Consider the following 26,987-nt stretch of genomic DNA (forward strand, 5'->3'; position numbering starts at 1 on the left):
CCCTGGTTTTCAGGCTCATAGGGGCCAGTTGCTCACCCAGAGAGGAGGCGGGCACACGGGCTCCCCTTTCTGGAGGGGGTCAGGGCAGGAGTCTGTTGTAGACGCCCAAGTCCCCTGAGGTGCCTATTCTCAACAAGAGCTAGTCCGCGTCTCTCTGTGGTCACAACAGCATAGTGACAGGGTGACAGAGTGGCTGGGAAGGCAAGTGCTTCCGAGATGTGGGGCGGGGGGCTTCCCCTGTGCTGTTGTGACAGAATGTGCCTGTGACTGCCAGCTGCGGCCAGCTGCTTGCCTGTCTACTCCATCCCCACCAAGCACACTTAAAGCTCAAAACAGCACTTACGTTACCAAAACAGAAATGCGTACGGTGTTAAGCCTGGGCTTTTAGTGACTTGGTTATGAGTCTGGTGGCAAAGGGACGGTCCTGCGTGGTACTGCCTCTGGGAAGATCTAGGATAAAAGTGGATTCTCCAGGCTTCCTGAGACCACAGGGTTAAAAAAAAAATGACAAATATCTAAGCCTCTTCTGGTCCTTAATCTGCCACGAATGCCTTGTCCCATGACATAGCTCCTTTCTTAGTCCCAACCAGAATGAATCTAATAGGAATGAGTTTCTTCAAGATTCTTTTTACTGTTTTTTTTAAATGTGTGTGTGTATGTGTGTGTGTATGTATGTGTGTGTGTGTGGATGAGCACGTGTAAATGGTTGTATGTAAATGCATTTGCACATGCATGTGGAGGCCAGAGGATAGATAGCCTTGGGTGGTCTTAGGTACTCTGCCCCCCTCTTTTTTGAGGAAGGTCTCTCATTGGCCTGCCTGGAACTCACCAGTCACCAGACTGGCTGGCTAACTAACATAGTCCACGGATCCACTCGTTCCTACCTGCCCAGTGCTGGGATTACAGGTGTGTGTGCCACCATGCCTGGCATCTTATTTTTATGTGGTTCTGGGCATCCAACTCAGATTGTCATACTTGTGAGGCAAGTGCTTGGCTAAGATACCTCCCAGCCCTTCTTTTTTTTTTTTTTTCTTTTTTTTTTCTTACCAGATAAAGGCTTATAATATTTCAATGATCCGTGTGACTGACCCCCGAGGCCACTGTGTACAGGATGAGAGAAGCTTCACTTCTTGGTCTCTTCCAACCAGACCTTCTTTTTGCCACAGCGGAGGACACAAGAGGCAAGCCTCTTCTGAGCCTGCGCACACTCATGGCTGCCGCCGCAGCAGCGAAAGGGAAGTCCCAGCCCCTCTTTAATGTTGTTGACGAGACACCGTATGACAGTGCCTTGGTGTCATTACAGTTTAGCTTTTGCACTGAGCTACTATGGTATACTGCAAACCCATGTTCAGGCAGTCCCTGGCCAGGGCCAGACTTCTGGCCGAGACCACACAGCAGCTTCCTTCTGACAGGCTCGTTTGCTGCTCACACACAGCACCCTAACTGTCAGCAGCAGTTCTGCCCATCCTGAGGTGGGTTGGTACATCTCCTTTCTCTCTCATGTTACTTAAAATATTTTATTTTTATTTATTTATTTGACAGAGAAAGAGGGAGAGAGAGAGAGAGAGAATGGGCGTGCCAGGGCCTCCAGCCACTGCAGATGAGCTCCAGACGCATGCACCTCCTTGTGCATCTGGCTAACGTGCATCCTGGGGAATTGAACCTGGGTCCTTTGGCTTTGCAGGCAAATGCCTTAACCATGAAGCCATCCCTCCAGCCCTGTTTCACATTACTTAATTGGCCTGAGTAAGCTAATGACTCCACTTCTGTCCCTCACATTATGATTGGATTTTGGCAGGGGCTTGCCATTTGAAAGTACATGCTAGGTGCCAAGGAAGAGAAATGCCAGGAGATAAAGGGGTGGGCCAGGAGGGCGATAATCACAGTCCGTAGTCCCACAGGGCCTAACTGCTGTAACTGAAATCAAGACTGTTATTAGCTATTCTTGCTATTCTTAGGAACTGGTAATCAGGAAACATTTCACCTGAATCACAGTTTATGTCATTATGACTTCGGTAAAAGACCGGAGATGTGTCCTTGAGGCTCGCTGGCCAGCCATTCTAGCCTACTTGGTGAGCTACAGGCCAAGAAGAGTGTTTTCCTAAGGCAATTTTATAATTTATATTTCAAAAGGGAATTCAACATATTTTGAGACTGCATCTCACTGTGTGGCACAGGCTGGCCTCAAACTTGACGTCCTCCTGCCTCTGCCTCCCACGTGAAGGATTATGGGCTTGTGCCACCATACCAGCTTCCTCCTCCTCCTCCTCCTTTTGTTTTAGTGTGTTTGAGTTTTCACGAGCATTTTCCCCCCTGTCAATGCTGTGTGACAGAGATCCTATACTGCAGAATGGGAAATGGACTCAGGAGGTTGCTCAGCTAACCTGCTAGCCTGAGACAGTTAGGAGCGTCCTGCTGTCACGGTCTATGGTGGTTTGCTGAGCTAAGTGGGACTTGCATGCAGTTTCTTCCTTGATCTCTTTCCTCTTACTTCCTCCTTCCAAGACAGCCCATTTTTTTTATATATGCATGTGTTCACGTCTCCATCTTTGTCCTTCCTTAAATATGAATGTGCTGTGTTTTGTACAAAATTTTACGGCAGCTGTCCTCTGAACCCTCTGATAAAATCTACCTGTTTTCCTCTATGGATTTTGATCAGACAAGACCTTTCTGTCATGTCACAGGCGTGCAACTGTCACGTGGTTCTTCCGTCCTCATACCACCATGACTGGCTAGCCACAGTGTTTGCAGGAACTACTGAGCCTTGCATGGAATTGCTGTTCCTTCATAAGTTTAACTTCTTGATCCTTTCTTCTTAGTTGACGTTGCAAATTCCATTACTTATTTATCATCCTCACCTTATTTGTTCCAGAGTGGCACCCCTGTCCTCCGAGAATGTGATGATTCATCGTGGCCAGACCCAGGAATATGTCCTCAAGCCCAGATACTTCCCAGCCCAGAAGGTGATCTCAGGAGAGCAATCCACGGAAGGCTCGTTCTCTTTACGATACGGGCAGGATCAAGTCGCCACACCGTTTCAAGGTGAGTGTGGACTAGGTAACCATTTTCCTATGTCATAGTGTCAGTGTGCTTTTAGATGGCTGTAACGTGTCACGGTAGATGAAATTCAAAAGCCATCATAAAAACCATGTTGGTTCCTAAAACAACCCAACAGTAGATTTTCAGCGTGCTTTCTTTATTCTGAGGAAAGGCAGTTTTCCTGAATTGTGGAAATAAATCTAAAATGACTTACCCATGATTTTGTTTATGTAGGATGTCTTCGTCTCAGGGACTTATTTGCTGTAATTTTCGGCACCGTTGTACCTCTGACATACTTACATTGATAAAATGTTTTCTTTCGTGAGCGAGCCAGGGTTCAACTCCTCGTGGACTGTCCCAAGTACCCCGCATAACTCTCGGAGGTTCGCCCACGATGGCTGTTTTTATGTTGAAAAGTCTGCCTACTTCTCGGTCTCTCAGCAGATGGCACAGCAGACTTTTCCCTGAAGTTGTAAAGGACCATTGTATCTGCGGCCAGCTTGGTCAGTATCTCACTATGTGGGGAGCTCAGAGCCACGGGCCCTGGCTCGAAGGGTGGGGAATGTGATGATTTGCGGTTTAGGTATTACAGAGTGTCTGCTGGCAGCGTCTGCCGAGAATGTGCTGGAGCGAGGCTCAGACCATTCAGGGGCGAGAGCTAGACACACGCTCCATCCAGCGCCTTCCTGCTCCGATCCTTGTTGACTGATCGCCGGCACCGTAGCTAGAAACAGCTTGCCAGGTGTGAGGTGGAAAAGGGCTGTCTTTCACCACCAGGCACAGTGTGAATAGCGGAGATGGACTTCTGCTACTGTTTGACACCCTGGGCACTGGTATGCACGGTGGATCTGATAGTCTGCTGCTACCCCTCCCTCCCCCTTTTCCATCCTGGGCCTCAAGTGATTGACACTTCTCTCAGAATACTACAGAGAACGTAATGGCGGATCTGGGCACCCACTCTCCATCTTTTGAGGATGTTCTCTTCAGTGGCCTGTGGCTCCAGAGCGTAAGTTTGGTGTGGCCTGGGATGATGAAGAAGCAAACCCAAGAGCTTAGGGGAGAATGCGGAAACTTCTTGGATCATCTCCTGGCCTTCAGATAACTTCCAAGGCCTTCACTAAGGAACCGCTGTGGCCACCGGAGTGTTAAAGATTAAGTTCTTAATGGGGTGACCCTTACACGTGACTATCTCTTGAGTACGTAATGTTTATTTAATCCTCATTTGAAAACTAAACAAGGAGAGGGACTCCTAACTTCCCTGGGAGTATTAGAAGGATAGGTGTTCTTGGAAACTCTGTGAAGTTAGGATGTGAAGGGAAGAGAACTTTTGAACGTTTATATAGAGGAGAGTTCTGTGAACCACATGGAGGTGCCAGGCAATGATGGCTTGGGCATAACTGGTAAGAAGACTAGAGATGGTGTTTTGGGTTGGTTGTTGTAGATTTATTATTGAAATGGAATTTCCTGTGTGTGTGCACGCGCAGCACACACGCACGGACACACACTTGCGCTCGCAATCGCAAGTACATTTTAAGCTCTCAGACTGTGTCAAGCTGTCCCCTGGAAGATGAGATGATATTCTAGAAGAGCCTGAGAAAAAGTTTCTCAGGTGCTGCATTGAAACGTCCTGTTCAGCCTGTCTAAATGCATTTTTTACACAGCGGGAAGCTGGAAGAAGCAAGACCTACCCATTGTCTCGTGATGGAGCTCTCTACTCATCCGCGCCCCCCCCCCCCCCAAGATGACTCTTGTTTAGAAGCAGGCTCAGGACTGGACTGAAACCATCGGGCATCCGAAAAGGCCTTGAAGAATAGACATGTGTCTATTTTTGCTGAGGCCAGAGCTCTACTGAGAGCTGGAAGTCAGGCTGGAAAGTTTTCAAAAAGAAGTGATTTTTTTTTTTTTTGGCAGGAGCACTAGGGATGCTGACATAGGAAAAATGAAAAATCAGGAAGATTAAAATCGGGAAAAAGTAGGAAGGCTCTAAGAGTGTCCTGTCCCCCCACATTCCCATGCTATGCTGGTTACAGAAGAGGCGCCGAGGAAGCCTTGTGTGCAACTCGAAGGAAGGAAAAGCTAGCTCATCACGGGAATCCGAGGAAAGGGTAGACCGCCTCCCCGCCCCCAGCTTCATTCTCATCTTCACAGAAGAGATCACATGCAAGCACATTCACGTTGCACTCTGGGGAAGACTAGACGGTCAGAGAGAAGCAGGAAAACAGGAGAACTGAAACTCTGGGCGTGCTGAGTCTTGGGATGAAACTGAAGGTTTGATTGGTAGTCACAGCCCCCTGGCACCCCTGTTGGGAAGCTACTAGACTGGGGAAAACATTGAACTTGGCAGAAAGAAAAACACGCATGGATCCCCCCCCCCCCCCGCCTTTAAAAGGCTGAAAATGGTGGTCCACTGTGACTCACTGCAGCTTGTGTGGGTCAGAATGGGCGTCCTGCCAGCAGAAGTGATGATGTACACCCAGAGTCCCGTGCTGTGGACCGTTCTCAGCTCGTGTCAGGAAGAAGCCGTCCACAGTGCTGCAAGTCCTCGTGAGTCAAATCAGGAGGAGCTGTCGGTGCCTCCGAAGAGGAAAGGACATTGGTCAAAGTTGACAGGGAAGAGTGGGGATGGGCTAAATATATCACTGTGCCAAGTGTAGCACTCTCTGGATGAAACCCACCGGATGAAGGAAGCAGACCACCGAGTTCCTAGTAGTGTGTGCCCTCTTTGGAGAGGAAACAGTATTTTCCTGGAATTTCCCAGAGTTCCAGTAACATAGTTCATAGCTCTGTCCAACACACATAACTTTTCATATATATGTACATATATGTAGATCTACATATGCACATAAACATAGTTGTGTGTGCTGCCATGCCTGGCTTTTTTTTTTTTTTTTTTTTTTTGAGAGAGGCAGAGTCTCACTCTATCCCGGGCCGGCCTCAAACTCAGTGATCCTCTTACCTCAGCCTCCTGAGTGCTGCTGGGATTGAAGATGAGAACCACCACATCTCATCTGGCTTATATTTTGATTCCACCTATCTCTCAGCTTTTGTAAAATTTTTTGTTTATTTTTATTTATTTATTCGAAAGTGACAGAGAGAGAAAGAGGCAGTTAGAGAGAAGGAGAGAGAATGGATGTGCCAGGGCTTCCAGCCACTACAAACGAACTCCAGACGTGTGCGCCCCCTTGTGCATCTGGCTAACGTGGGTCTGGGGAACCGAGCCTCAAACTGGGGGGTCCTTCGGCTTCACAGGCAAGCGCTTAACCACTGAGCCATCTCTCCAGCCCTCTATCAGCTTTTGGAGTAACTTCCTAGGTAACTTGACATTGTATGTTGGGTATTTTGTGATCAATGGTAAAACATTTTAATGACACATTAATGCTGGTGTTTTGTTTCATTCATTTGCCTAAGTTTTAATTTGCATAAAAATTACCTAGAGTGCAGGTTTATAAACATTTTTTTTTAATGAAGCTTTGTAGCTCAGTAAACATTTTAGGTTTGAGGAGCCAAGAAGAGAATTGAGACTGGTGTGTTGAGTACTTTGATAGCTGTTTAAGATAGTATCATGGTCTGGAGAGATGGCTCAGCAGTTAAGGCATTTGCCTGTGAAGCCTAAGGACCCAGGCTTGATTCCTCAGTACCCCATAAGCCAGATGCACAAGGTGGCACATACATCTGGAGTATTTTGCAGTGGCTAGAGCCCCTGGAATGCCCATTCTCATTCTCTCTCTCTCAAATAAATATATGAATAAGATATTTTTAAAACTTAAAAAAAGAAAATAAATAGTATCATTTTGAAAATGTAAAAATATCTCAGACTGAAGATGTGGGGTGAGTGGATGGGTAGTCCTATCTCCTAGGATGTACTTTGCTAATCCCTGGCCTAGAGACGCAGTTTCTCATTCTACTAAACAAACCTAGACTTTGGATCTGATTGGCTGATATCTGGAACTATGACCATTTAGCCAAAAGCTGCCCAAGAGACCCTGCGTGTAATTGTCATTCATTCCCGGCACCCTCCTCAGCCGGCCCTCCACATGATGGCTGTGCTCTGATGCATCTCCATTTAGTTTGGAAGCAGCAAAAGAAAGCATAAACTATTAGGAAAACCCTTTATTAAAGGAAGTTAGTTTCTGTTAATGTCAGACTGTCAAGCTGCAAGGCGACTGGAAGAATAATGAATGCTACCCCAAGATCTTTGTAGAAAAACCTTCTGATATTTGGAGAAGGAACATCTTCATTGGGTGCAGTACTAACGGCCCGGGGCTTTGCTGTTTACTACTAAGATACTTGAATTCCTGCAAACAATTTAAATAGAGCAATTATGTACCCTACATTTAGAACTCCTGGTATATACTCCACAGATTGAAAAACATATTTCATACCAAGATTGGTACATAATTGCTCATAGCAGCTTAACAGCCAATAAGTGAGGATAAACTACATGCTCATTCAATGGTGAATAAAACAAAAATGAGAGAGCTGGAGAGATGGCTTAGTGGTTAAGCACTTGCCTGTGAAGCCTAAGGACCCCGGTTCGAGGCTCGGTTCCCCAGGACCCATGCTAGCCAGATGCACAAGGGGGCACATGTGTCTGGAGTTTGTTTGCAGTGGCTGGAAGCCCTGGCGTGCCCATTCTCTCTCTCTCTCTCTCTCTCTTTCTCCTTCTCTCTGTTGCTCTCAAATAAATTAATAATAAAAAAGAATATTTAAAAAAAACAAAAATGAGAGATTTCCATGCAGTGGAAAATTAACCTTAAAAAGGAAGGAGGTACAGATACTTGCTACAGCCTTAAATACGCCCAGTGAAGGAACCCAGACCACATGCCATACTCCATCTGTATGAAATGTCCAGAAGAGACAGATCTGTCCAGGCGGAAAGGAGATTAGTGGTTGACAGGTGCTGGAGAGGATGATTTATGGGGAAGGGGGTCTCTTTGGGGCTCATGAGAATGATCTGGAATGAGCTGGCCATGGTGTTTTCATCATACCCTTGTGAATATTCTAAAAAGCACCAAATTCTAAGCTGAGCAAGAATGAGTTCTGGGCTGGAGACAGGGCTGAGCACAAGGCCCTTGCCTGCAAAGCCCAATGACCTGGGTTTGGTTCCCAAGTACCCATATAAAGTCAGATGCACACAGTGGTGCATGCATCTGGAGTTCATTTGCAGCAGCTGGAGGCCCTGGTGTGTCCATTCTCCCTGTCTCTGTTCTGTCTCTCTCTCTCTGCTTGCAAATAAATAAATAAGTAAAAATATTTGCTTTTAAAAGGGTGTGTTCCCTACTTTGGGAACTGTATTTGTTAAAAATAAAAAGTGTTTACAAGGGTAATTACCAGTTGAGGCATTTTAACAGATTCATATCAACTCTAAAGCATAGGGAGTGCTGACTCTGTGTGTGTGTGTGTGTGTGTGTGTGTGTGTGTATTGGGGTCTACTTTATCCAGCATCTTCCTTGGAGACTTTTTTTTTTTCTTTTTACATTGGCTTAGTAGTAGTTTTAACCAAGAGGGAAACATTGGAACGATAAATCTCTGAAAGGCATTTGTTGTAAGAATGGTTCTTTTGAATGATCTCTTTTGAGATCATTGGACGCTCATATACTCAGGAGCAAGTGACTCGCACACCAGGAGGAGCTTGGCACAAGCCTCTGGAGTGAGTGTGAGTGTTAAGAATTCACATCAGACTTCCCGCTGTGCCGTAAGTATGTCATAGGATGCTTGCTGCTAATAGACCCAGCATATATTTCCACTATAATGCATAGCAGGAGACTCTTTTTGACATAAGGATCACAAGACACTGTATAACTTACGAGCATAGACTCTCAAATTACTCGCCTAGGAAGATTTTAGTATGAAGATAAGCACCCACCTTGCTGAAATGGCTCCCTTGATCTCTGGTTCCTAGTCTCCGGGGAGTCCTAGAATCAAAAGAGATTAGATAATCACTATCTTACTCTCTTTTTTCCTATCATCTCTCTCTCTTTAATTTTTTAATTTTTATATTTTTATTAGAAAAAGAGAGAGATCATGCCAGGGCCTCTAGCTATTGCAAATGAACTCCATTTGCATGCGGCACTTTGAGTATCTGGCTTACATGGGTCCTGGGGAATCAAACCTGGGTCCTTTGGCTTTGCAGGCAAGCCTGTTGACTGCTAAGCCATCTCTCCAGTCCCTCTATCCTATCTCTTTAATTGTTGAAGGGGAGTAGAAATATGAACTTTATTTTCATTGAATTATTAAATACTAATTCCAAGCTGTTTCCCCATGGAGAGTGGCTCAGATTTTAAGTAGATGGCTTATCCTTCAACATTATCTTCTAAAAGTTTTTCATTAAATTGAAGGTGTAATGCTTTCCACATTAACTTCCTGAAGGTCTTTAAACACCACTAACCATACTCTGTTTTTGAGGGAAGGCCTCACAGTAGCCCAGGCTGACCTGGAACCCACTCTATTCCTCTTACCTCTGCCTCCTGAGTGCAGGATGAAAGGTGTGTGTCACCACACTTGCCCAGCATAACCCCCATTCTTTTTTTAAAAAAATTTTTTTGTTCATTTTTATTTATTTACTTGAGAGTGACAGAGAGAGAAAGAGGGAGAGAGAGAGAGAGAGAGAATGGGCGCAACAGGGCTTCCAGCCACTGCAAACGAACTCCAGATGTGTGCGCCCCCTTGTGCATCTGGCTAACGTGGGTCCTGGAGAATTGAGCCTCAAACTGGGGTCCTTGGACTTCACAGGCAAGCGCTTAACCGCTAAGCCATCTCTCCAGCCCCATAACCCCCACTCTTAAAAGAATTACTGATTTATCTTCTGATGTGCTCAGATGGGAGGAAAGGGAGAGGAACGATGGGTACCACAAGCCCACGGTACTGTTAAGTTGAAAAAGCAAGGGCTCCCTTTAAAGTGTTGAACATGACCCTGTTTGTTTAAGTAAGTAGCATCGAGTGAAAAGGCGCGGACACAGCCTCCATCAGGCCACTTCTGACAGAAGGAAACTGGCGCCATAGGAGTCATCCTACGGCAGACTCTGGTCTGTGCTGACCTTCCCCGGTCTGTGAAACAGTCGAGACAGCTCAGCTCCCACCCAGCCATCGGGGACAGGCTGGCTGAAAGCTCCTCTCGACGGGTAGAAAGACCATGTTTCTTCAAGATGGTCTGCCAAGAACCCGAGTCTACGGTCCTCACACATTTGCTGCCTGAGTCCCTGCATTCCCACCGCGGTGTGACCACACTGCGTGGCCCCAGACGATGGAGCGGGTGGGCCACCTGTTCTTCACACCGTTAGTGACACAGTGGTTGGATGTGTGTCTGGCAACATTAACCTTCAGGCTTGTGTTCTGACTGACGTCAACAAGCCTGACAGCCCAGGAAAGCATCTACGAGAGAAGTATCAGTGGGGAAGCCAGTGGATTCCTCACTTAAAACTGAGTGTAATTAGGGGGCTGGAGAGATGGCTTAGTGGTTAAGCGCTTGTCTGTGAAGCCTACAGATCCTGGTTTGAGGCTCGATTCCCAGGATCCACGTAAGCCAGATGCACAAGGTGGCATATGCATCTGGAATTCATTTGTAGTGGCTGGAGGCCCTGGTGTGCCCATTCTCAATCTCTCTCTACCTCTTTGTCTCTCTGTCTCTCAAATAAATAAAAACAAACAAAAATGTTTTAAAAGTGAGTATCATTAGTATAAATGAGAAGAATTGGAGACTGATACAGGATGAATTACAATGTGCAGACACCGTCAGCATTTTGGAAATGCACATGAGGAAGAGTTTGACCTGGAGAACCATCGTAGCTTTAACTGGGAAGAGGAGAGGAGAGGAGAGGAGAGGAGAGGAGAGGAGAGGAGAGGAGAGGAGAGGAGAGGAGAGGAGAGGAGAGGAGAGGAGAGGAGAGGAGAGGAGAGAGGGAGAGAAATAGCCATATATGTCCAGTGTACTGGCAACTCCGCTTCCTTGAGACTCACGGCTGCTGGCAGGTGGGATGGAGGCGCTTTAAGGCAGAGCTTTGCAGGTGAACCATACGAATGGGAACATAGAGGGAGAGGAGCCTTTGCAAAATGTACATTTTGCAGACCTGGAAGCCTTTGATTACCTTTAACTAATGTGTAAGTAAACTGTCTCGGTAACGGGCTCCACACTGACACCGTTGGCTACTAAGTGACAATGGAATTAGGACTTGTCAGGACCGGTCTCGCAGGAAGCCGATTGCGAGATCTCACAGGAAACAGCGAGCATGCCGAGGAGCACTGGATGTGAGGACGCTGCTGCACAGGGGCGGTCACGGCAAAATGTCACGCTTCTCCCCTTGCAGAGTTGACCACAGTGATTTCCTTTCCCAGGTGTACTGCGTTGTGGGTGTTAGAACTAGAGAACTACTCTTTGATGATTTCTGGCAAGTGCTGGTTTCAAAGTCTAGACAGTACAACAATATTCTGAGTATAGACGGACACTTGAGAGCGTATTCTGATGGGCACAGGTGAGCGGGGCTTGCTTGAGCTGGTCCCCTTGGGACTCCAGATGTCGCCGAAGAAGGACAGGTATAATCCATTGGCCTGAGCTGTCTTGCGCTCAGTGGTGGCTGTGAAGGGCATAGGAATGTCCTTTTTTATCTGAGAGTTGTTTGATCACATCCCTGCGCAGGATGGCATGTGAACGTGAATGTTCTGTCTCCTGATTGACTCCACCACGTGACAGATAGCTGGGAAGTGGTAGACATGGACGGGCTGTGTAAACACTTCCAAGAAGCTTATCCCGCAGTATGTAAACAGTGATGGGGAAGAGCTGTCTAGAGGGAAGGGTTATGCAGTTAAAATTCCTCTCTGGGCAGTTTTAGCGCCAGAGACAAATTTTCATTCCAAAGGCCCAAGTTTTCCTAATAACAAGCAAATTTGGAGATATCTCTGAATGGTGAAATCAAGTTCAGGATACTAAAAAAAATCAGGAGATGGAGAGATGTCTTAGTGGTTAAGGCATTTGCCTGCAAAGCCTAAGGATCCTAGTTCTATTCCCCAGGACCCATGTAAGCTAGATGCACAAGGTGGTGCATGCATCTGGAGTTCAGTTGCCATGGCTGGAGGCCCTGGTGCACCCATTCTCTCTTCCTCTCTCTCAAATAAATAAATAAAAATAAAATATTTTTTAAAAGATACTGAAAAATCAGTACTTAGTATGAATACTGGTACACACTGGGATTCCCTATCTTCTGAAGAAAAAAAAAAGCCAATTTATAGTTTGCTTAGGGGAAACTGAAGAGCAAGCTCTTTGGAAGAGAAAATCTACATTTAAAACAAGACAGAGAGAAGGTGGCTTTCCAGCCTTTGCAGTTATTTGCCTGAGAAAGGGAATTGCATGTTTTTCTTTAAAAAAAACCTTTTTTTGTTTTGTTTTGGCTTTTTTTGAGGTAGGGTCTCGCTCTAGCCCAAGCTGACCTGGAATTCACTATGGAGTCTGAGGCTGGCCTTAAACTCACCACGATCCTCCTACCTCTGCCTCCCGAGTGTCAGGATTAAAGGCGTGCACCACCATAACTAGCTTAAAATTTTAAAAAGTATTTTCTTTTTTATTATTTATTTGGGAGGAGGAATGGGTTGCTAGGGCCTCTAACCCCTGCAAATGAACACCAGATACATGTGCCACCTTGTGTATCTGGCTTTTCATAGGTCCTAGGGAATTGAACCAGGGTCCTTTGGCTTTGCAGACAAGCCCCTTAAATCACTATGCCATCTCTCCAGTCCTGCATGTTTTTTCCTTCCAAAGGGAAAATAATCAGTCATATGAGCTGAAACTAGTTTTGATTCAAAACAAGGCTATCAGAATACTGCTCATGAGATGCCTCCCAGGGAGTTCATGTAGCATATTTTCTTTCCCCATAAGTGCCTTTCCTTTTGGAAGAATCCCCTTAATATTGTAAATAATTGCCTTGTTGAGAGTCTGAGATAAACGCTTCAGCGGTTATGCGGGTGGGTGCACAGGTGCCCACGCACTGATCGGAAGACAGCTTCCAGAGTCAGTCTTACCTTCCGACCTGTGGGAGGCAGGGCCTCGTGGTTTACTGCTGAGCTTGCCCGGCTAGCTGGCCCATGAGTTTTGGAGGGCATTCTGGGATTAAAGATGCCCACTACATCATCAGGCTTTTTTTTTATGGGGTCTGGGAATCCGAACTGAGGTACTCGAGCTTGTAGGAACATGTGACCCACTGAGCCACCTTCCCAGCCCCGCTTATATTTTTATATATTTTCTTCTTCTTTTTTGGTAGAAGGGTTGGTCTCGGGGATTCAGTTCAGGTTCTTGCACATTCTACACTAGCAGTCTACCACTGAGTTACATTCCTAATCCTTGGTTTTTTGACACAGGGTCTCTGACTATATGCCTTAGGCTGCCCTAAGATTCAGGACCCGCCTGCTTCTGCAGACTGTGCCACCTCGCCTGTCTATACCACATTTTTTGTCTGGTATGATATAATGTTTTTTTTTTAAATATTTATTTATTTGAGAGAGGGAGAGAAAAAAAAAACTGGGCATGCCAGGGCCTCTAGTTGTTGTAAAAGAACTCCAGACACATGTCCCACTTTGTGCATCTGGCTTACTTGGATCCTGGGGAATTGAACCTGGGTCCTTTGGCTTTGCATGCCAAGTGCCTCAACCACTAAGCCATCTCTCCAGCCCTGATGATCATTTTTCTGTGATTTTAGTTTTGCATTGTGTATTTGTTTTTTTCTACCTAAGAGGTAGTTAAAACCTGGTTATAGTCAATTAATTCTTGCTGCAAGTACACTTAAAACCATGAATTATGTGTGTGTGTGTGTGTGTGTGTATGGTGGATGTGTATAAGTACACACAATCAAATACGTGGGTGTGTAATTTTCGAAGTCATTTTTAAGTTGCTTACCTTGTCTCTGAGGATAGTATCCAGTTTCTAGAAAATTCTTGTAGCCCCAAGTGAACTGCACAATTTGCTTTTTCAAGGTTCTCATTTTTTAACTAAATAAAAACATTCCAAACAGGGCTGCTTTTGTGAAACACACCATACTGCTTTAAAAACCCCTGTGTCCTAGAAACAGATTTAGAAAGCTTTTGTAAGAGAGGAAAGCATCCGTAGAGCAGGTGGAAGGGCCTGGCTGGGGTGCGCGCTGGCCTCTGGGCGTCTTGGGTGGGATTGAGTACTCGCCCAAGCGAGGCTAGAGCCCGCAGATCAGCAGCTGGGCTGCGCGCTTAATGAACGTGTTAATGACTACAGGTGCATTTCGGGCTTGCAACAGCCTGACTGGGCGGGATCTGGCAGAAACCAGAGTGCTTCCTCCCACACATTCGCCTTGCTTTCCAAGGAGTAGCCCAGAGTGGGTATCTGCCTCACTTAGGACTAGGGAGTAATTCTCTCTCCTCCAAAACAAAGTCTTTTGATTTATATTTTTTCCTTTATTCATCAATTAACAATATTAGATGTCCCTTCTTCTGATTCAGTTAGATAACTGGCCCAATGACTTTCTTTTTTTCTCTCAGTCACTAGGTAGATAGTGACAAAGAAGTACGCGCAAGGCGTGCTTTAGTTTATTTTTGTAGTGGAGGAAGGCGATAGTCACGTGTTTTTGCAAACAGTTCTGTTTCACTTTTCCTCCTAACACTTTATTCATCCCAGAATAAATAACACTGGCAAGTTGTACATAGTGCACAGTTCTCTCTTCCCTCCCCTCGCTTTCTTGAGGGTTGAGTGGCCTTTACCACCCCGCTTCCTTGGGCTGGGGGCTTGGCTGGCGGGTGTGGGCACAGTGAGTACCACTCTGGATGGAGGCTTTAGGACCCCTTTGTGTTTCCACGCCCTCTTCCTGCAGCCTGGGCAAGCCTAGCAGCTGGCCCACGGACGCGCCAAGCCCTTGAAATCTGCCCTTTTTCACTGGCTGCGCTTTGTGTAGTACAGAAGGTTGGCTGTCTAGAACAATCTGGATAAATCAGTTGTTCGTCTCAGTCAAGCACACAGTCTGCTTGTAATCAGACAGGATACATCTAGGTAGAAAAATTCCGTTATGGCTGACCTCACCTTCTGGGCACAGAGGACTGGAAAACACATAGGCACTTGACCCAAGAAAGCCAGTGTGGGGCTGACCGGCTGCCTGTCAGAGGAACTTTGCCACCCAGGGATGACGCTGACGGGACTGTGTCGATCAGACCCTGGCCCACAGGATTTCTAAGCTGGAGCAGACACAGCACCCAGCGGAAGGAGCTGCGCTGGAGTGTCCTGCCACCTGAGCGTTGGGTGCAAGAATGGAGTGCGGTGTTTGTGGAAAGTCACGCCGTGTTGTTACACATAACGTGGCTGTTCCCACCTCTTTATTGAAATAAGCCCCGCTGTCGGTGAGGTCTGTGTGCTCTGCGTTCTTCTAGATTTTCGTCTCCCTTACTGCTCCAGGCAGCCTCACTGTAACGTCTTTGTTTCCGAGAATATGCGCTCTCTTGTTTTGTAGACAAAAGCCCCCAGCTGGCATGTGTTTTATGTCTACCCGGCTCTCTGGCAGCTGCATTTCCTGGTTACTCGGGGCACCCCAAGGATCCTCTTCCGGGGGCCTAAACCCAGCTGTTTGGCATCCTCCCTGCCCTTACAGCCCTCACCCCCATCCACACCGCTTCTCTCCTAACACAACTTGGGGTGGTTGGGCAGATGGGGAGCTGTGTTGGGTGGGTGAGCTTCAGCAGTCCCCCGAGACCCTGGCCTGGCCTGTGACTTACCAGGGGCCTGACTCACAGGTTTGAGTACCCATGTCGCCGTATTCATCGGTGTGAGTGCCCACCTGGATTTGTGGCAGGCGTCTCAGTTAAGGATCTGGGATTCCTGCTCACGTTGGGTGGCACTTGTCCAGTTACAGTTTGCTTAGTGAATGTGGCCTGGGCAACTTAGTCGGGAAGACTTCTGAAATCCCATCCTACCTGCTAGTCATTCATCTTTATTGGTCTGGGTTTTTCTGGCAACCTTAATGTGGTCTGTGTGTAAATACCCACCAGGCGTGCTCTGCCACGTCTTGAACATAGAAGCACAGCAAGATTACTTACCTGTCCTTAAAGGATTGTTTCCAATGCTCTGCGGAGAAAGTGATTCATGTTTCTTGTCAGAGATCCCAGTTTCCAAGCCACACCCCAATATACCTTAAAAAAAAAAAAAAACTTGCTGAAGGTACGGTAAATTGTGTTTTCGGCCGGCAAAGATTAGGCACTGAGGAAAATCAGAAACTCGTCTTTGTCTGTCTTTTTTGTGTGCTCACCACTTCACCAGGCACCTGGCATGCATTCATTCACTCAAGGCCACGTTATAAAATGTCTGCAATGCTTAGCGTTGAGATCTGTTTGAGAAGCACGTCACAGGGTGACCACGTCACAGGGTGACCTCGTCCCTGGACACACGTCACGGAGCATGCTTAACAAAAACCTGCATGGTGCTGGCCAGTTACTCTGCATGGCCCTCTCGGTGCAGTGAAGAGGTGGGATTGAAACCAGAGGCCTGAGAATGCTACTGGTTAGACATGGCATATGCTTTATAGTAATCTAGTTTTTGTTTTTTTTTTTTTAACTAAAACAACAAACTATAGGCCCAGACTTATAATTCCAGTGCTCAGGATACTGAGGTAGGAGGATTGCTGTATGAGGCCAGCCTGGGCTACAGAGTGAGTTCCATTTCAGCCTGCGCTAAAGTAAGACGCTGCCTCAGAAAAACAAAGCAAAATAGGAGACATTCTAAAATAACAGAAAACCGTAGTAAGTAATAAAACATAATTGATGTTTACTACCATTATCAGGCAATGCACGCCCTGCAGGATCGCATACTTTTACTTTACTTTTTTTTTTTTTTCCCCGAGGTAGGGTCTCACTGTAGCCCAGGTTGGCCTGGAATTCACTATGTAGTCTCAGAGTGGCCTCGAACTCATGGTGATTCTCCTACCTCTGCCTCCTGAGTGCTGGGATTAAGGGCGTGCGCCACCACGCCCGGCTCTACTTTTATTCTTATCTAACTGGCAGTATAATAGGTATAATAGGGCTGGAGAGATGGCTTAGCGGTTAAGTGCTTACCTGTGAAGCCTAAGGACCTCGGTTCTAGGCTCGATTCCCCAGGACCCACGTTAGCCAGATGCACAAGGGGGCGCATGCGTATGGAGTTCCTTTGCAGTGGCTGGAGGCCCTGGCATGCCCATTCTCCCTCTTGCTCTCTGCCTCTTTCACTCTCTGTCTGTTGCTCTCAAATAAATAAATAAAAATAAACAAAATATTTTAAAAAATAGGTATGTGTACACCAACATCACCACATACATATAAACAGTGTGTGGCACCATGAGTTTAGGATGTCACTAGGCAATAGTGGTTTTTAGTTCTATTATAATCATTAATGAGGCATAATCCTATATATGTTCTGCCAGTGACGGAAGTGTCACAGGGGCACAGGACTGGCTATATTACTGCATCATTTGACTATTTATACTACACCTCAGATGTTACTCATGTAAGTTTAAACTTGGGAACCAAAAATTAGAGGTAAAAGTTGTCAATACAAATCTGATTCAATAAAAACAAGTTTCCATGTAGTTCTTTGTGTAAGTTGGTTGTTGGTGACTAGAAAGTTAAATTTTGATGGCATTTTTAAATTTTTTGAATTTTTTTATATGTAGCAATTTCAAGACAATAACTTATTTTAAAATTATTTATTTAAAACTGCTGACAAGATTGCTTGATAAAAATAGTTCAAATGTAAAATAAGCCCTTGTAATCAATAGCTTCCTATGACGGTTGCACTTATTGATAACTTTCAAAGTCAAATTAAACCATATCTGGAAATTAAGCAGGAACCAGTGTTTGCAGTGAGTCTTGTCATATCATGTGGTCTTTGGTGATGTTATGGTCATGAAGGAACCATCCCGAGACCAACACTTGCTGTGTCTACAGGTGCTGAGAGACCCTGCTCTGCTGCACCTCGTGGATCGGTAGTGCTAGTTTCTGCGTTTCTCACGGTCGCGCAGATGATATCCTCTTGTGTTTGCACAGAAAGTTAAAGCTCATAAGTCCTGTCCACGGTCATCATTTCACATGGTCTCTGCAACCGTCCTTTGGGCTGGGCGGGTTGGCTGGCACCATTACGTGTCATTTTCTTCACTGTAGATTTTAAGATCTTGGTGGTGGGGGGGTGATGAGCAGTTTAACTGTGTCCTGTCCCCATTAGTTTCTTTGTTAAATCAAAATCTTAACAGAGCCCCCAGGCTCATTGTGAGAATGAAATGAGACCAAGGACCAAGGATAAATTGCATACGGCCCAACACAGCCTAAGTGCTCAGTCGGCGTTTGTTTCCCTCCTCAGCTCAGCCTTCCCAAATGCTTAACGTCACAGCATTTCTGTAGGAATGCCCATTACAGGAATAGGAGAGACATTGGAGATATTAAGAGAACAAGGCATTGGGCTGGAGAGATGGCTTAGCGGTTAAGCGCTTTTGCTTATGAAGCCTAAGGACCCCGGTTCGAGGCTCGGTTCCCCAGGTCCCACGTTAGCCAGATGCACAAGGGGGCGCACGCGTCTGGAGTTCGTTTGCAGAGGCTGGAGCCCTGGCTCTCCCATTCTCTCTCTCTCCCTCTATCTGTCTTTCTCTCTGTCTGTCACTCTCAAATAAATAAATAAAAAATGAACAAAAAATATTAAAAAAAAAAAAGAACAAGGCATTGCCTTAAATTCTCACCTCTAGAGCTGGAGAGATGCCTCAGTGGTTAAAGCCTGCAAAGCCTAACGACCAGGGTAAAGCCTGAGGACCCAGGTTCGATTCCCCAGTACCCACGTAATCCAGGCACACAAGGTGGTGTGTGCGTCTGGAGTTGGTATCTCTCTATCTGCCTCTCTCCCTCTCTCTCTCTCTCAGATAAATACATATAAAAAAGATAAGAAAATCTCTGCAAAAAGAAGAGGAACAGCTACACAGATGCGCATGGTGGTGTTATCTGTTGCATAAGCCTTCGTGGTTTAAAGCATCAAACAGTATTTTGCGGTTCTTGTGGGTCAGGACTTTGGAGGCGCCTCAGCTGGATGGTCCTGGCTCAGGTGTTCATGAAGTTAAGGTCAGGCGAGGGCTGGAAGATGTGCTGTCAGGATGGTTCTCCCTCATGCCCATTGTCAAGAGGAGTCAGCTCTTTGCTCCATGGAGTGTCCTCAGTGTGGGAACTGGCTTCTGCTACATAAGTGATCCTCGGAGACACCTTTTATGATGTAGTCCCTGAAGTCACAAGCTTCATCTCCGTTTTATCCCAACTTTTAGCTTTCTCCTCTGGAAGAAGTATTAAGGACTTTGTGGGTATATTTTAAAGCCATTAGTGTTCAACGGGAGAGACACTGCCTTGATGACAGTCAAAGAAAAGAAAAGTCAGGGCTGGGGCTGGAGAGATGGCTTAGTGGTTAAGCGCTTGCCTGTGAGGCCTAAGGACCCCGGTTTGGGGCTCGATTCCCCAGGACCCACATTAGCCAGATGCACAAGAGGGCGCATGTGTCTGGAGTTTGTTTGCAGTGGCTGGAGGCCCTGGCGTACCCATTCTCTCTCTCTCTCTCTCTCTCTCTCTCTCTCTGCCTCTTTCTCTCTCTGTCTGTCTGTCACTCTCAAATAAATAAACAACAAAAAAGAAAGAAAGAAAAGGCAGGGCTGAAGAGTTGGCTTAATGGTTAAGATGTTTGTCTGCAAAGCCAAAGGACCCATGTTTGACTCTTCAGGTCCCATGTAAGCCAGACATAAAGTGACACAAGTGCTGTCTTGTGTAAAAAGAAAAATAGGAAAGAAAAGACGGTTGAACATGAGTAACTGAAGAAGAATCAGCTGACAGTTGGGAAACTTACATTGTATAAATTACACACTATAAACTTTCTTCTTTCTTGTTTTCTTTTCTTCCTCCTTCTCCTTTTTTTTTTTTTTTTTTTTTTGAGGTAGGGCCTCCCTCTAGTCCAGGCTGACCTGGAATTCACTATGTAGTCTCAGGATGGCCTTGAACTCACAAATCCTCCTCCTACCTTTGCCTCCCAAGTGCTAGGATTAAAGGTGTGCCCCACCATGCCCAGCAGTAATTTGTTTTCTATTGGCAACTAATCATTTAAAAATTTTATTTATCACATGATACAAGAGTGTAGCTAGATATGATGACCTTCAGAAAAGGGAAATCTTTCCTAATGGTGAATTTGGCAGTAACCGCTTGAGGGAAGTTGTTGGGTCAGCTGTCCCCTATGATATCAGGTCCCCAGCGGGTGTCACTTTGGGAGGTAGAGTCCTGCTGGAGGAGGTGTCTCTGAGGGGATCACAGGGTCGAGGTTTATCAGCCCCTAGCTTTCCAGTGTTAGCCAACTCCCTTTTCTGCTGCTGTTGTCCACCTGCTGGGGCAGAGGTGGTGTCCAGCCTCCGCTCACCCCATCCTTTCCCCTGCCCCCCGGAAGCTTCCCTCAAGACTTCAAGCCAAAATAAACCCTCTCCTCCCATCAGCTGCTTCTGGTTGGGTGTTTGTCTCAGCAACACAAGAGTAGCTATCATGTGACCACTGAGGGCCATTTAAAAGATGAGCCAGAGAGAAGGTTTGTGCTGAGAGAAATGAAGTGAATGATAGAATTGACAAGCTTGGAGTCCTTTATGCTGCAGTTCTAAATTAATTTAGACATGTAAAAATGTCATTTTTCTGTACAGTTTTGCATTTGTTTTGAGTCCACCCAACAAGGGTTGTTGCAATGCAGAAATGCTCATGTCTTCAACTTCCTGAGTGCTTCTTCAAGTAAAATGAGTTCAGGCTGTGGTGTTATACTTGTGAGCACTGGATTTCTGTTGTGTGCCTGAAAGAATCGGAACCCCTCAGAGGCACATCGAGGCATCCATGCTGGCCTGTCACCTTTAGTGACACAAGTGCCTAAGGACGGGCTCAGTGTTGACGTTCCTTCTCTAACCCGCCTGTTAGCAACTCCCCCTTTAAGGCATAACTGAAGTTTTGTGAGTGTACTGGCTGGATGCTTGCTCACACATGCTTTTCGTACCAGGGGGTGTTTGCAAGCCTCGTTAATTAAAGTACCGGAAGCCTGAGTGTATTCAACTCCTTCAAGGTTTTAGGGTGATAGTCAGTCCTCTGCCCTTCCCGTTGTCTGTCTGTCTTCCCATGTCTTCCCGGCCTCAGCTTCTTGATGCCATGACCTTCTTTTTGAACCCTCCATTCTCTTCCCATTTCCCTCTCCTTTTCCCCACACACTGCTTCTCTCCAAAGATGGACAATCACCAGGCCGGGCATCTGTTGTACATGAAGGCCGTTAAGAATGTAAATGATTTTCTTCTCTTACGTTTGAGACCAAAGGCAGGTGAGCAAAGTTGAGAAGCGCACAGGAGACACAAGGAGGGGCCGCGTCCGGAGGACCAGGAGGCTCCGCTGCCCCTCTGCAGTGAGGGGGCGGGAGGCGGCCCTGGGGAATGGCATCTTCGGGGAGGAAGCCAGCAATGAAGGAAGGAGGCCTGTGGGGTACTTTAGTGTCATTGACGTCCTGACTGCCTACTTGAATATGGCTGAAGATAGCATTAGGCTGCGTCTACAAAGGAAGGAAGGGTTCCAGTTTCCTTCAGATGGCTTTGATTCCGTGGGAAATACCTGTCACGACTCTGTATATCCTGCAATGCTTAGAGCGAATTGTAGCGATGATCGAAGACCCTCGAAGGAAATGGCTCCTGCTCACGATTCTGAATCGGGCTTGAAGTTTGTTGCTTGGTAACTTCAAAGCCCGGCTGTCTGTCCACATAGTCAGACTGGCTCCTCCACAGGCAAGCAGACATTATTTATGGACATGATGAGTGACAGACCGATAGCAAATGTCTCCATTGCCTTGGTCTTTGAAAAACAACAAATGTGGGGATAAATAAAACTTCACTCCATTCCATTCTAAAATTAAGGGACAAGAAATCCATGTCACATGAAACACAGCTAGCCCACTATTTCTGTAGGGAGACCCTGTGGGCTAGCCAGACTGGGTGGGTACACAGAGAAGACTGGCAAGTGCTGACTGCTGTGCCCTTGGTTCTTCTTATTATTTATTTATTGAGGTAGGGTCGCACTCTAGCCCAGGCTGACGTGGAATTCACTATGGAGTCTCAGGGTGGCCTTGAACTCACTGTGATCCTCCTACCTCTGCCTCCCAAGTGCTGGGGTTAAAGGCGTGCATCACCACGCCCGGAGAGATTCTTCTTTTTGACAGCAATGACATCATCTTGTCAATTGCCCTTGCGCCTCCTTCATACCCTGGCCCTTGTGTGGCATCTGGAGCTGACTAGCCAAGTACCTTTGAGGGAGGTATAAGTTTTTCAGATATAAAAAAAAAAAGTGCCATGAACTGGTTTTCTCCCTGAGACAAGCTGTTGGGCAGATACCTCTACCCCGACCACGGCCTCCTTGGAGGTCATTCATTCAGCACTCCCCAACTGTAGACCCTGGCTAGGGATTACCTCGTCAATCCAGAATTGAGCTCTTCTGTCCCTCTCCCCTTCATTTTATGAGTTGAAGCAAGACCTGTCTTCATTGGAAGAAGTGTTTCTTCACCTCTTGAATCCCAACATTTCAAACCCTACCCACCGCCCATTCTGGATCTGACTGGCTAGCAGGTCCTGGCAGGCATTCAGATTAGGAGCAGAGGAAAGATTTTCAAGTGCATTTTAGACAGGTGAATTCTAAAGTAATTGTGGTTTGGATTCTAAATGTCCATTCCCCCACACACCCTTGCACCCCTGCACACACACATGGGGTCATAGGCTTGAACCCTGGACCCCTAAGTGATGGCACCACTTTGGAAGGTTGTGCAGCCGCTCGGAGCCGGCTTTGGAGCTTGATAGCATGGCCCCACTTCCTGCCCGAGTTCTTCTTCCTGATTCAGATGTGACGAGCCAGGCTGCTATACTTCCCCCGCCATAATGGACTGTATCCCTTGAAATTATCGGCCAGAATAAACTCTCTTTTCTTAATTTGCTTCTGGTAGGTATTTGCTCACAGCAAGGAAATGGTAGCTAGTATAGCTGCGTTGGAAGGAACACCACAGAGCAACCTGGTGTAGTTGCAGGAATCCTAGGACTCGTCCCTGTCTCTAGTTAGTGGAGGGTGGGCTTGGGGATTGCTCAGTGCTGTCATACCTGTCCCTGGACAGCAGTCCAGAGCTTTCCTGAGCCTCCCTGGGTGTTCCTTGGTCCTAAACTGGAGTACGTCTGGGTCATTGGATCTCTTTAGGGTCTATGAGGTTAAAGAAAATATTTTACAAAAAAAAGGTCAGAGAATGAAAATGTCAAAAAGCCATTAATGTGTTTTGCTAGTTCTCTGCTTTTATGGTTAGCTATATTTTCTTTTCTGAAACACTGGGTCAGTACGCTACTTGCTGGAGAGAAGTTACAGGGCTTTTTTTTTTTTTTTCCTTTTTACTATAAAATATGCTTTCAGAAATACTGAATTTCATTCCAGGGATAAAAATAGCACCTTTTCTTATATTTATAGAGAAGCAATTGGTACAGAGAAAACTCCAAGTAGAAAAAGGCAGGATTAAAATCATGTCAAATTCTCAAGATGTGCTTATAGTGGGGCAGGGGAGAGTGACATGTGAGGCAGGATCACTGGTGAGAAGATGCAAACGTTAGGGAAAATCACAGAAAAATAGATTGAGTAAATGAGAGAGGAAATTAGATGTGAGGAAATGTGGGATGAAGTCTCACATATTTTGTGTATATGAATGTGGGGGAGGGTCTCAGAACAACCTTGGCTGCACTGCTCATGAGCCAGCCACCTTTGTGGACACAGGGTCTGTCCTTGGGCTAGAATTTGTCAATTGGCCTCCATTAGCTGACTAGTGAACCCCAGGAGTTTGCCTGTCTCCACCTCCCCAGCACTGATTAGAGACATGCGCCACCCTGCTTGGTTTTGTATGTGGGATTGTGGGGATTGAACCTACTCCCAGAATTTCTAACTTTTGTTGCTAGACCTCTGGTCACTCCCTGGCTCGTTTCTCTGAGCTTGGATTTGAAGTGAATTACTTTTATGTATGTGTGTGGTGGGGCCGCGGGCCGGGGGGATCTTACAGCTCAGTGGTTATTTCCATCAGCGTTGCTACATTTGGGCAATGATGTGTTTTATTCTCTTTGACAAAGCAAATGAGTACCTTATATAGTATGGATGTTTATCCACAAAATTAAAGGAGATTTCTATCATGTGCCAGTATGATTTTGCATAATATGTTGTGAAATTTTGGTAACAGATCATTGTTTCACTTTTTTTTGAAAAAGTGCTGATTAATTGCTATTTCCTGTTACTTATCCAATTATTCTGTTTGGACTATTTAATTTAAAATTGTTTCACTTTTTAAAAAAACATTATTGGCCACTTTGGTGATGTTTAAATGATTTAGGGAAAAATGTTTTGTAATAATCGCAGAATTTCCAAGTCATAATGACTTCTGCTCTTGTTTGATGTTAGTAATTAAAATACTTCTCTCTGACAAATGTAATTTGTAGCAAATGTGTTTTGAAGCTGAAGGAGTATTCTTTTAATAGTACTTCTGCTTATTCCTTAGGTAAATATTAATATTTATTTAATTCCACGTCATTATAGTATACTTATTGCATTATTATATGAGTTATTATTGTGAAATTATCATAGAGTTTACATTATTTTTAATATTCTATTTATTTATTTGAGAGGAAAAAAAGGCAGAAGGAATAGGCACATCAGGGCCTCTAGTCACTAGAAACAAATTCCAGATGCATGTGCCACCTTGGGCATTTGGCTTCACGTGGGTCCTGGGGAACTGAACTCAAGTCCTTAGACTTTGTAGTCAAGTGCCTTAACAGCTAAGTCATCTCTCCGGCTCAAGTTTATAGCCTTATGACAGTAATAAAAATACATAATGTAACATTTGGGAAAAGTCTCAAATGAGGTAAGGGAGGAATCTATGTATCTGTGGAAGGGTATTCATTCTAGCAGAGGGAACAACAAGTGCAAAGAGACGTGCGCAGGTGTTTGAAGAATAACCAGAAAGCTACAGTGGAAGGGTTGGGAAGTGTTGTAGAAAATGAAGTCTTGGCAGTCACAGAGGGCAGCTGATGGCCTTTAGTTTATGTTATGACTGAGCTAGAAAGCCACAGGAGAGAAGAGGAACAGGGTGTGCTGAATGCTGAGAGGGAGTGTGGAAGCAGGGAGGCTAACTAGGACTGTTGAAATGGTCTAGACAAAAGGTGATGACATCAAGTTAAAAGAGAGACTAATGGAGAGAGGGAGGGGACATGACGGAGAGCAGAGTTATGAAGGAGAAAGTGGGGGAGGGGAGGGAAATACCATGGTTTGTTGTCTGTAAGTATAGAAGTTGTCAATGAAAAATATATATTAAATAAAAAGGTGACGGCCTGTCATACTGCAGCATTGGCCAATGCTGTAGTGACAAGTTGTCGTGTTCTATTAAAAGGACTGACTATCCAGTGACAGGAAAAAGAGCAAGAATGGACTTGAGGAAGACTTGAAAAAGAACACATTTGCATGTGTGTCTGGGAAAGGATCAAAACTCAATTTTGAATATATTTTATTCCAATTATCTGTTAGGCACCCACCTAGCAAAGAAGGTAGCTGGATTTGTGTGTGTGTGCATATGTATATATGTTTGTGTATATGTCTGTCTGTAGATTCAACTGTACACACACATATTTATAGTATCTCCCATGTACATGTGGATAGATGCATGTATACAAAATTAACTAATGCACACTATTGTTTCACGTTTATTCCACAGAGGTACCTAGATGGTATTTAAGTCCATGAGACAGGACAGGCTGGAATCATCTAGGAAGCTGGTGTAGAGAAGGGAAGACAAGGATTGAGCTCTGGGCTGTTTTGTGGGTTGGATCAGAAGGAATGACCAGAGAGGTAGGACGAAGCCATAAGAGTAGGGTAACCTACAAGTCGAATGAAGAAAGTGTCACAAAGTATATTGGCGCACATGTTGAAAGCTTGAACAAGAGAGACCAGAGAGGGCTGGAACAATGGCTTAACAGTTAAGGTGCTTGCCTGCAAAGCCTAAGGACCCAGGTTCAACTCTCTACATAACATGTAAGCCAGACGGACATGGGGACACAATGGTCGCACATGCACACAAAATGGCACACACATCTGGAGTTCACTTGCAATGGCTGGAGGCCCTGGTATGCCAGTGAATTTTTTTTCTCTCTTTCTCATAAAAAGTACAAGAGAGAGAAAGACCAGAGAGTTTGCCATTGGGTATGGCAGTATGGAGGCCACTGGTGACCCTCCGGGAAGCAGTTGTCATTGAATGCTGGTAGCCACTGCAGGTTTGAGTAAGCTCAAGAGAGAATGGGAGGGAGTGGAGACAGGTCGTATAGACAGCTCTTCTGGGCAGTTTTACTATAAGGCAGCCAAGAAGAAGAGCTGCCACAAAATAGGAGGGCTGCGGGTGTGTTCTTTAAAGACGGAAACAGTGCAGCCTGAGTGAAGAAGAAAGCCTGAGAAGGCCGGCGTGGATGCCATGTCCAGCCTGGTGGGGGAGATGACCTCAGGCAGGCTCTGGTCAGCGTCTGTTTACTCTTTGACACAGTAAATGAAGTCATACCTGACCGAGCAGCATTAGGGAGCTTCATACATCCCAAGTGGGCGTTTTGGGCATTGTATTGACATTAGTTGTTTTTCGATTTAGGGTCTCACTCTAGCCCAGGTTGACCTGGAACTCACTCTGTAGTCCCAGGCTGGCCTGAAGCTCGAGTGGACCCTCCTACCTCTGCCTCCCAAGAGTGCTGGGGTTAGCAGGTGTGCACCTCCACACCCAGCTGAGTTTACATTTTAAAATGACTCACAAAACATACATTTGACTCTTGCACTTTGATGCGCAGTATTGTTAAGAAAATGAAATTATATCTGGGAATTTATTATTTCTCTAAATGGTACTTCTTTCTTTACCTTTCTGT

At 45.7% G+C, this 26,987-nt stretch overlaps 1 protein-coding gene across 6 annotated transcripts in view; it reads left to right on the forward strand.

Annotated features, from left to right (window-relative positions):
* Ltbp1 (latent transforming growth factor beta binding protein 1) overlaps nucleotides 1–26,987 on the forward strand; it is a 423,409-nt gene that overhangs the window by 142,482 nt on the left and 253,940 nt on the right. For all 6 annotated transcript variants that reach the window (XM_045150784.1, XM_045150787.1, XM_045150789.1 and 3 more), the window contains exon 4: nucleotides 2,873–3,042. In XM_045150784.1, coding sequence (XP_045006719.1) covers nucleotides 2,873–3,042 — 170 coding nt within the window. The remainder of the gene's footprint in view (nucleotides 1–2,872; nucleotides 3,043–26,987) is intronic.

Source organism: Jaculus jaculus, chromosome 5 (genome assembly GCF_020740685.1).
Source record: "Jaculus jaculus isolate mJacJac1 chromosome 5, mJacJac1.mat.Y.cur, whole genome shotgun sequence".
Lineage (NCBI taxonomy): Eukaryota > Metazoa > Chordata > Mammalia > Rodentia > Dipodidae > Jaculus > Jaculus jaculus.